The following is an 8,233-nucleotide window of genomic DNA, read 5'->3' as shown; positions in this document are numbered from 1 at the left end:
AGGCCGAGAGCGCTGGGGCTCCGGACGCTGCTCCCCCGGTGCCGGGGTGTTCCCCTGGTGTCACGGGCGGGAGAAGGGGCGCCCGTAGGGGATGACCGCCCCCAGGCTCGGAGGGACCATGAGCTGAGCATGGGGCAGTCAGGCCCAGGCCGGGGCAGGCACGGTGCTTTGCCCCGAGCGCGCCAGCCCCTCCTGGCAGGGTTTAAACCCAGCGGCTTTTGAAAATGTGTTCATTCCTGCCTGCGGTCATCAGGGAGCACGGTGGAAAAAGTGTTCTTCCCTTCTTGACAGCTGCCTTGTTCTCAGCTGGAACATCTCTGTCCTGGCGTGAATGTTCTGAGATGCTTAATACCACGTGGAGCTGCTGTGGAAGTGCTCTTGGACCAGTAGAAGCAACAGATGATTGTTCACACATTCTTTTATTATCAAAAAAGACACAACCAATATTAAATTAAATAAATTACAGGCATTTCTGAACTGGTTATACATCATGCATTTATCAAGTAAGGCTTCAGAGCCATTACAAGTCAACATCACTGTTACTTTAAGAGCAATAAAGGGACATTAGAAATTAAAATTTTTCTACCCCAGCATGAATTTGAGCTTCCCTAATTCTCTTGCCTTGGCACTTGGGAATTAAGGCTTTGAATGGGCCGCATGTGCCTCCAGCAATGCCACTTGCCCGCTGATGTTACGTTTATTGCTGCAGAAAGGAGGTATCCTTCTCCCCAGGTCACCAGCACGTAGTGACTGCTGCTGCTTGCAAGCTGTCTCTCTCGACCTCCCGTCCATGAGGCCTGTAGGAGCTTCGGGAGATACAGTCTGTGTTTCAGATGTGGGCTGGTGCTCCCAGGCTTCCTGCATTGGGCCCGCCAAGCCCCGGGACTGAGAAATCAGCCTCCTGTAATTAACACTGAATAAGGGGCTGGAAATGAGAATTGTCCTCGTTTGACGTGATGCCACCTCAGAGATACAGAAATATCGATTAGCTGCTGCAGGACAGTTTCTTGTTCCATCACACCAGTTTCTTTGTGCTGTTTTCAAAGGAGCGAGTAAAAGGCGCACTCGGGAAGTACCAAAAGACCACGAGTAATCACCCTCGAAGATAAGGGACTGAATCCCTTGGGTTTACCCTGCAGAACAAGCTACGCGTGGTTCTGGAAAAAATCGCTGCTAAGATTGAAATACCTAATGACCATGGATTAGTGGGGTTTTCCTTCCGCTAACGAACCCCTGTTGGTTTTATTGCTCTCTGCTGCTGCACTGTGTAATCAGAAACTGGGGTAGAGAAACGGTGACTTGGTGAGTGAGGTGTTCCCTGAAACCAAACAGGCAGAGCCCGGCTGCTGTTTCCTTTAAGGGCTGTTCAAGAAGGTCTGTTTTCCTTGAGACTGAGACATCTGGGAGCCATAGGAGAGCCCCGCCTCATCTCCCCAGAAACCCTCTGGCAACCTGCTAGGGAATAACGTCTGCGTATGAACTGTGCGCTAACGCTTACTAATATTTTCAACATCTTTGAGCGATACAATGGAAATAACTTTTTAAAATATAATTTACTTTCATTATTAAGGCCACTCTTTATTTTTTGCATTCCTGGAAAGATCACAGATGCCCAGTTTTACTTCCATTACTGTTCTTGTTTCCTCCCAGTGCTGGAAATACTTCGTAGGAAGATTTGAAATTCAAAGCAAAGACATTGTTTTCGTTGTAATGGAGGATGTACCAATATGTGTCTTTTCCTTAATTTTTTTATAACCTTATTTTCATGACAGCCATATTTGAGGTTGAAATGCACTGAGGAAGGAAGGCTCCCATTAACCTTTGGCTTACACTTAGATTTTTCAGGCTTTATATTGTCACCCTGTCATTACTGTCACAGAATCGGCACCAGGTGAGAGGGAAGAAGAGAACTAAAAATAGCAGCTGTTACTAGCATCACTCAGATGCATTTCAGCAGTGGTGAAGATCTCAGCTGTCTGTCTCTGGGTTAGTGAGGCAGGCGTGGTCTCCCGAGAGGTAGGTGCTCCTGGTAGCAGCAGTCTGTGGTGAATGCTGGTGAAAAGCATCACTAGTAGGGAATTGTTCTGGAAGTATCACACACTGTACAGCAGTTTTCTCCTGCTGCACAAGTGACTGTTGGAGAGCTCGTCACCAGAAGCTCTGCGTAGCATGGGGTGTCCCTTGGGCTGTTCCCTAGTCGCAGGCGTAGAGTACACTCAAATTCCAGTTTTACTGCCCTGGACTGAAAAGAGTGCAGAAGGGGCTTCCTTCCCTGTCCCTGAATTCGCTGCTTATGACAAAAATGGGAAAAACGTCTTTCCGCAAAGCACTCTTCCACATTCTGGTCTAAATCTTTTAGTTGCTGTAGTCACCAGGAAGATGGGAAGAGTCCAAACCCCTCGGGATGAAGCTTCCATGCTGAGCACAGTCAAAGAGCCTTATCCAAAGCGCCATTCGGTCGGTAAGAAGATCCTTAAAAGACTTCAGAGGGGATTCAAACCAGACCCTGGCTTCAAACCCACTCAACCCACGGGGCAGGCAGGACAACGTGTGCAAGTCACACACAGTAACAAGGAACTGGTATTTCTGATTACGAGTTAGTCCTGTTAGTTAAGAAAAGAAAATGTAGTCCAGAAGTAGCCCTACTGAGATGAGTAGCAAGGTCTTGGGGTTTCAGTACAGCACTGGAGGGAGGCAGTGCTTCCTGGGGTGCTGGGACGCAGGGAGAGCTGGGCAGGGGTCACAGAAGAGAGGTGGAAGTGGGGGAATACAGAGAGCAGGGCAGTTCAGGGGTCTGCACTTTGAAGATCAGACACCCCGAAGGTCAGTGCACGTTTAAGAGCAGTTCACCCTACCAAGCCTTGTCGCTGCCCCTTGCAGGAGCTGCTTTTGCTCGTGAATCAAAGCCGTGAAAGGCTCTTAATATCTGCTCATATCTCATCAGGAAAAGCAAGAGGAGGGAGAAGGAAGAAGGGGATGCCCGGGGTAATGTCTGTGTGGGCAGAAGGGTGCCATTGTGTGAGACAAAGGAGAGCGTTTGACAATAATGACTAATTGTCCCACGTTTAAGGCACCTGCTTTCAAATGAACTCGCTTCTCTTCTGTAATTAATGAGGTGGCATTTCCTGAGTTCCTGCTTCCACAGATTTCTGTTGCCTGCTCCAGAGTCCATTGCTCCGAATACCAGGAGCAGAGCAGGGAGGAGGGAGGAGTTTATCAGCTCAAGAGATCTGCTGGCCTCTTGCTTTGCGAACCTATTGTATCCCCAGGTAGAAGTGCAGTTCTTCACGAAGGGGTGGGAGAGAGGATTCTGCTCCGGAGGGTTTGCCCGCACACTGATGCTCCCTGTGCGCTCACAGAGCTGTCTGGGTCTCTGAGACGAACATGCTTCCGAACATCTCCTAAAGGGCACACAAGGCACGCTGGGTTAGGGCTGCTGCTGTGACACAGACCCAGCAACGCAGCTCAGCAGACATACAGCCACGCAGTGAAGCGCCAGCAGGAACTCCTGCCCTTCCCAGCCCTCATCTGGGGAAAGCGGGCTGTGGGGAGGCAGCTCTGCTCTCAGCGGTGCGTGGATACCATGGGGAAGGGGGCATTGGAAGGCACCTCCTCCCTGGGACCTGCCTTCAGGGGGTGCAGATTGCTTCAGCACTAACAAAGCCTGTGCTGAGAACTTGACTGCTGACCCTTTTGGGCTTGAGCTAAACCTGGTTCTCCAAGGTCATCCCAGTGTGTGGAGACCACACACGGACACTGAACCTGAGCTCTGTGGCCAGAATGGATGAAGGGATTCTTCCCCTGTGGACTGACCTAGCTGCTCTTTCATCCACGTCCAGCCAGAGCTCCTCATGGCAGGCGTTTTAAATTATTTTTGAGCTGACTTTTCAAAGTGTTACCGTTGCCAGCAGTTTGCCTGGCAGTGACACTGGGGACTTCCCATTCTAATCCATCCCAGCCACAATTTCTCATTTCCACCTTATGTCCACAGCCGAATGCACCCCCGGCACTGGGACTGACCTCCTCCAGGTTCTTGTACTCTGCACTGCTTTCGTCCACAGACTCATCATAGATGGAGAGCTCTGTCTGGTTCTGCCTCTGTGCAGGGAAGAATCAAATCCACAAATTAGCAGAGTGTAGGTTGGAAAAGAATGAAAAACACCACGAACCCGGGCTTAAAACATCACACATGCTCAAAGGGAAATGCCTGGGAAGAAGGGGTGTGGAAGGAATCCTGTTTTCATTGTTTATCTCCTCTGAGTGCGCTGGCATTTACCTATCTCTCTCTGCCAAGATACGAGATACCAGAACTTTTTCTTGTGGGCTAAGGCTGCCCTAGTTCCAACTCCAGTTATCGTGCCATAAACCCACCCACATTTGGGGAAATAGGTTCCTTGACTCCATGGCTCAGCATGTGCCACGTTCCTGCCTCGGCCTTTTCTCCTCCCACCAAGGGAAGTGTTCCTGGATGCTGAGGCTGTTGAGGGACAGGGGCATGTGCTTTGCTTTCATTTCCAAGAGCCAGATTCTGCCTTAGTGAGCAGCTGCATGTTCCAGCCAACACCAAACTGAGGGCATAGTGCTGGAACAGCGCTTCTGGCTTCTCCCGACTGGGACAACGTTCATCTCCCATCTGGGGTTTTGCAGAAGACATTTTCATTTCTGATTTCCCATTGAAATCAATCAACCGGTAGGTGCCTGGCCCATATGTGAGAATTAGGAGACGAAATATTTTGTTGGCTTTAGACCTTTACCACTTGAGATAAGCAGGAGACTTTATTAGGTGCGTTATCAAGTTGTTATTCTTCCTTTGTGTTGATGCAGCGTGTTAAACCTAATAGTGCAGGACCATGCACTGGGGAAAGACCAGGGAGCAACTTTACCTCTTCTAAGATGGGCGGGTGGACAACTTCTTTGATATTGGCCAGTGCAAACAGAACAGCATCGTGGATTGTCAAGAAGATGTGACTTGGGTCCAGGCCTCCTTCCTCAAAGACTCCTCCGGTGCTGATGTCATTGTACACCTGAGCTGAAGAAGGAGAGGCACGTGAAGGAGAAGGACACCGAAGAAGGAAGCCTTGGAGTGTGTGCAGGGCTGACTGTTGTCCTCTGAGCTAAAGCAGGGCTGGGGTGTGCGGGGAGGAAGCAGATTTGCTGCAGAAATGAGAGCGTGGGGATCTATTTTTCTACACGCTAAATGTGGAGATGTTCCAGTCATATCACTTCCCAAATGAAAGGACATATTTCACACCCAGGGAACAGTGTTTCTCTTCCCTTTTTTCTGTTCTCTTCTTTCATCTGCTCTGGTTTGGTCCAATAAAAGGCTGACAGCTTGCATGGTTTGCATAAAGAACACAAAAAGATCTCCTGTCTGTCAGGAGCACATAAAGGGGGAAGATCACATGGAGATGTGTTCTCTGTGGATTCTTACCATGCACGTTTGCCAAGAACACTTTAATCCCGATCTTCTGGTAACTGGAACACAGCTAGAAGGGATAGAGGGGAGAGAGGATTAATAACACTGCTGCTCCAGCTTCGAGTTTGTACATCAAGTCTTTTATCCAGGGCTTTACACGTGTCCTGGGTGATGCTGAAGGAGAAAGTCACACAAAACCTTCTACTGAGGAGGGTAAACAGCTTTATCTGAGCTGCCCAAGAGAGTAGCAGGTACCTGGGTGATATGTTGCTTGGCTATGTTTGTAGTACAGAACTGACCTTGCCCAGTGCTTTTGTGCCCATGAGGTCAACAAAACACACTCCACTCATGTCCAGGATGATGGTGTGAAAGCTGATATAGGGTGGTGCCATCATCATAGGGTCAACATCTGCTGTAGGTGTGACACTGAAGGTGCTTCCTTGCAGAGTGGTGGTGCTGCCTAGCTCACTGGAGGTGTGCACTTGCCCAGCACCGTTGGGAGGAGGACAGAATGTGACGTAGGAGATGCTGGCACCATTAGCAGTTGTCTGGTTGTTGTTGGTATCTGTTGGAGAGGTGCTTTCAAAGTCCTTCTGGAGCTCTTGCAAAGATAAGGTCTGCAATGAAGCAGAAATGCACAGTCAGGGCACGACTGACTGGGAAATGTGCTTGTGAAAGGCACTTTTGAACTGGAATGCTGACATAGGTGCATCCTTGGAGACAGGGGGCAAGCCCGGTTTCCAGCAGATTGTTCACCAGGTTTCCGTTCTAGTCTTCTCTTTGGCTTTCTTGTTCCCAGCCATTTGCAGTTCTCCTGCATGTTAAGGTTTTGGCTCTTGGGAGGAGTGGAGATGTGGGTGGAAGGGAAGGGAGGCAAGAGGTGGTACATGTGGCTAGGAAGGCAGTGCAGAAAACCCTGTGTCAGGAGAAGCTGTTCAACAATGGGGACTTGTGGTCTTACTCATCAACACAGGAACCCAGCGTGAGTACCTTGTTCTGCCTCAGTAAGAAGTTTGGTAGCTTTGTTGGTGGTTGTACTGTCCCCTTCTCCTGCCGTTTCACATATTTCTTCCTGGCCAGGTACACTTTTCCAGGATCCACCCCTGTCTGTGGAAAAGAGAGAGTTTTCTCTGAAGACGTCTGTTCAGGCCAGCAGTCAGGGGCTGCTGTTCCTTCCCTGCTATTTCCCAGCCTGTGGCACATGGCACCCACAGGATCACCAGTGCAATGATGCTGATGGCAACCAAACAACAGCATCTTCAGTAGCTCAGGGTACCTGCATGTGCGGGGGAGAGGCCTGCAGTAGCAGGATGGCTCTGCTTTGGCAGAGCTTGGAGAAGGCCACCTGCCATGATTCAGGCATGGCCTCTAAAAAGAGGTCTACAAACAGTTCTGAAGATCAGGGAGAAAAGGGTGGAAGAGAAGAGGATGGATGTGACCATCTTTTGTGGTCCTCCTAGGCTTAATTACCTCCATGTAATTGTATTGCTCCATGTAGCAATACAGGAGAGAGCCAGGGCGTTTGGGATTGGCTGCACACAGACTTTTGTTAGGGCATTGCTCACCTTGGCTATGACCTTCTCGCGGAATATCTCTGAGTTGGCAAAATAGAGCGGTGAGCAGTAGGTCACAATTTTAATCCCATTAAGTTCATGTACCTGCAACAGAGACAAGAGCTCAAACCAGGCCTGATGGTGCGTGTGGGGAGGGGTGAAGGGTGGCTGGGAGATTGGAAGCAGATAACTGGGAAGGCCGAATGGAGCAGCAGGTACCCTGCTACCCCTGAAACAAGCAGCTGTCAGGGACTTGAGCTCCCTGATCGTATTAGATACCAGTGGTGAAGAACAGCATCTGCTCTGGGGATGCTTTAGCCTCTGCTTACCTTGCTGTAGGCTTTAGGGTTCTTGTAGACATCCGTGGAAGTTACTTGGCCCAGGACAGAGCCGTTACGGCTAGAAGAAAAGAAAGAGATGATCAGAATTAGAGTAAATGTTTGCATTCCATACTGGGATTTGAAAATTTGCTTTTCGAAAATACTTTGATTTCATCCCTGCAGAGTCTACAGGGCAGAAAAGAATCAGCAGTTTGAGATCCCAGAGTGGGAAATACTAATAAGGGCTTTGATGGATTAAAAATGGTGTGAGAACTTCACACCAGTCTCTGAACATCCACAGGGCTCTTTTTTATGCTCAGGATCTTCTGCTGGGAGCTATTTTCTGCAGGTAGCTTTTCGTGCTGAAGTAAATACCTTCAGACTTCCCCCTGCCCTGGGATGTGCGCATCGCTAACCGTGCGCGGGAGTGGGAATGCAGGCGGTAAATTAGCGCCTGCCATTCCTGTTTGCACCTTCCAGGGGCCGGGGAGGACACCTGCACTCCCCCAGGCTCCTGCCGCACGTTCCTTTGAAACACGGGCCAGAGGTCGGTTATAAACATAATCTGTTGCCCCCTGCCATTCCTGTTTGCACATTCCAGGGGCCGGGGAGGACACCTGCACTCCCCCAGGCTCCTGCCGCACGTTCCTTTGAAACACGGGCCAGAGGTCGGTTATAAACATAATCTGTCGTTTATTCTGCAACTGGGAGGTTTTCCTTCTCTTTTGGTTTTTGTAGCTACGCTGATACTTACAACTGGGTATGGAAGACCACAACCATCACGGAAAATCCCACGCCGACAGCGACTCCGTAGGGAAGGCTCAGGAAGAAAGCGGACAGGAAGCTCACCAGCCAGACCAGCTGCAGAAAGAGAGGAGCGTGGCAGGTCATTCTACTGTACCGTAGGTTGGAGCATGGTGATGGATGGAAAACGGCTGGAATCT

At 49.8% G+C, this 8,233-nt stretch overlaps 1 protein-coding gene across 1 annotated transcript in view; it reads right to left on the bottom strand.

Annotated features, from left to right (window-relative positions):
* Positions 1–3,353: 3,353 nt before the first annotated feature.
* Positions 3,354–8,233, bottom strand: part of SLC26A9 (solute carrier family 26 (anion exchanger), member 9) — a 13,748-nt gene continuing 8,868 nt past the window's right edge. Inside the window, exons 12-20 of the mRNA XM_010137525.1 lie at positions 8,044–8,150; positions 7,299–7,368; positions 6,982–7,074; positions 6,407–6,523; positions 5,716–6,033; positions 5,432–5,486; positions 4,884–5,029; positions 4,021–4,098; positions 3,354–3,401 (exon numbers count right to left, since the gene is read on the bottom strand). Coding sequence (XP_010135827.1) covers positions 3,354–3,401; positions 4,021–4,098; positions 4,884–5,029; positions 5,432–5,486; positions 5,716–6,033; positions 6,407–6,523; positions 6,982–7,074; positions 7,299–7,368; positions 8,044–8,150 — 1,032 coding nt within the window. The remainder of the gene's footprint in view (positions 3,402–4,020; positions 4,099–4,883; positions 5,030–5,431; positions 5,487–5,715; positions 6,034–6,406; positions 6,524–6,981; positions 7,075–7,298; positions 7,369–8,043; positions 8,151–8,233) is intronic.

Source organism: Buceros rhinoceros, unplaced genomic scaffold (genome assembly GCF_000710305.1).
Source record: "Buceros rhinoceros silvestris isolate BGI_N320 unplaced genomic scaffold, ASM71030v1 scaffold7916, whole genome shotgun sequence".
Classification (NCBI taxonomy): Eukaryota; Metazoa; Chordata; class Aves; order Bucerotiformes; family Bucerotidae; genus Buceros; species Buceros rhinoceros.
The sequence above is the reverse complement of the archived record's forward strand: the minus strand, read 5'-3'. Positions and strand labels throughout refer to the sequence as shown.